At 60.8% G+C, this 1913-nt stretch overlaps 1 protein-coding gene across 1 annotated transcript in view; it reads left to right on the top strand.

The window, feature by feature from the left end:
• The window catches only part of EMIHUDRAFT_221985 (hypothetical protein), a gene marked incomplete at both ends in the record, with an annotated part of 1860 nt that extends 1621 nt beyond the window's left edge, over positions 1-239 (top strand). Inside the window, one exon of the mRNA XM_005793344.1 lies at positions 216-239. Coding sequence (XP_005793401.1) covers positions 216-239 — 24 coding nt within the window. The remainder of the gene's footprint in view (positions 1-215) is intronic.
• Positions 240-1913: the final 1674 nt, after the last annotated feature.

Below are 1913 nucleotides of genomic sequence, written 5' to 3'. Positions count from 1 at the left end.
GGGGGGCTCCTCACAACTGCAGCAGCCTCTCCACCACCCCCAGCGCATCTGATGATTCCGACACTCCGCCCCCCTGCCCGCCCCTGCCCATGCTGCCCCCCACCCAATGCCAGCCCCGCCCATGCCCATCCCCATTTGCCCCTTCACATCGGCGCGTCGCCTCACAGCTTCGGGTGTTAACTCGATGTCCCTCTCCACTGCGCGGTGGCCTCCAGGGCTCGCACCTCAACCTCTCATAGACCAGCGCGCAGCGCCGCCGGCGGTAGTTTCTTGTCAAGAACAAGGCCTGTGAACAGGTGGCTGGCCTCTCGCGGCACGCCCTTCCGCCCGTGGCCCAACGGCACTCACGCGTGAGCCGCGACCTGGCCGAGATCCCGGTCGAGGTTCAGCCGGGGAGACGATCTGGCCAAGATGTAGCCGAGGCGTGGCGACAGGCGAGTGTGGCCGAGAGAATTATATGGCAGCAGCTGTGAGCGTTGTCAGAGCGGTGTTTCGACACCGATATCGTTCAACGAACGCTATTCAAAATTCGTGTCGCTGTTCACACAGGAAGTGTAAGCGGAGCAGGGCAGCAGCTGACTTGTGACTAGGACGGGTCGGCCCGGAGTAACAGAGTAGCCGTCGTGGTCGCGGCGAGCAGCGCCGGCCACTCCGGCGCCGCGGCGGCAACATGGGAGCATGTCCACCGCCACTTCGCGGTCGCAGCGCTGTTGTCGCCCAAAACGCCTAATGTACCTCTGGCGGGCCAAAGATCGACGCATGTCGATTTCGACGCGCGACGGGCGCATGAAGGCATCACGTCTCCTTTCAGAGTCAAGCGATTACGCGAATCCCACCTGGTGGATTTTGGGGGTGGGGCGCTGTGGCCTGTGCACCTCCTATTCACACCTGCAAGAGGTGTGAACAATAACGATTTCGGCCTTAGCCGTCGGTCAGCCCGAGACCAGCGCAGATGCGCTTCGCACGGCCCGTGCCCGGCCCTACCCCTTTACGGGGTACGGGGATGTGCATATAACAGCTTGCAATGTGTGCGCGTGCGGTCTGTCATCATGCATGACTTAAAACATGCGGAGTGCTATCCGGCGATCCCGGTACATCACATGTGCAGCGATGAGATGGGAAATGTCACACAGCACACGGAAACACGACATGTGCATGCACATGCAAACACACACACACCAACAAACGCATGCCTGTTCGTTCATGACAGAGCAGCTATCGTGCTATCGACTCAACTGCTCGAGAGTCAAAACGGAGTTACTTCTATAGCTACTGAGTTCGGACGTTCTATAGGAGAACTAGCTACACATGGGGTATGAGTCAGCAGTATCGGAAGAGTCGGATTCATAATGGGGCCGGCTAATGTTAGGCGGGGGGAGGTCGGCGGGTGAGCTGAGGCCAGCTTCAGCAGGTTGGTACACGGTGTGTACTATCCCAACACTAGGGTTACCCATTCTGAAAAGTGCGGCTGAAAAGTGCGGCTGGCATGCTGGGCGTGGGGTCCGGGCGTGGTCTGCTCCGTTCCCAGGGTGGGAGGATTGGGTGAGGGAGGGGCGGCTGCTCCTCTGGGAGGAGGACCTGGAGGAGTTGCGGAGCGGTGCTGGAAAGGGAGGGGGCGGGAAGTCCCGCCACGAACGCCGGCGGGGGGCGCGGCGGGAGCGACGGGGGGGGGAGGGGATGGAGTCGGAAGATGATGGGGATGGTCTGTGATCTGAGCAGACCATAGCAGATGCGAGGAGGATAGGCGGGAGGAGGATGGGTAAAAGTAAAAACGTGCTTTAAAAGGAGCTGCAAGTCGCCCGCCGGGATATGATTGGCCAGTGGATGTGCCCTGCCTGCCTCCCCCAGTCACTGCCGTGCGGTTCTCTGATGGGTGACAGAACACCCGGGTCCTCGCTATTTACAACCGCGGA

The sequence above is a fragment of the Emiliania huxleyi genome, assembly GCF_000372725.1.
Source record: "Emiliania huxleyi CCMP1516 unplaced genomic scaffold EMIHUscaffold_101, whole genome shotgun sequence".
NCBI lineage: Eukaryota > Haptophyta > Isochrysidales > Noelaerhabdaceae > Emiliania > Emiliania huxleyi.
Note: the sequence above shows the minus strand (reverse complement) of the source record. Positions and strands in the feature narration are given on the sequence as shown.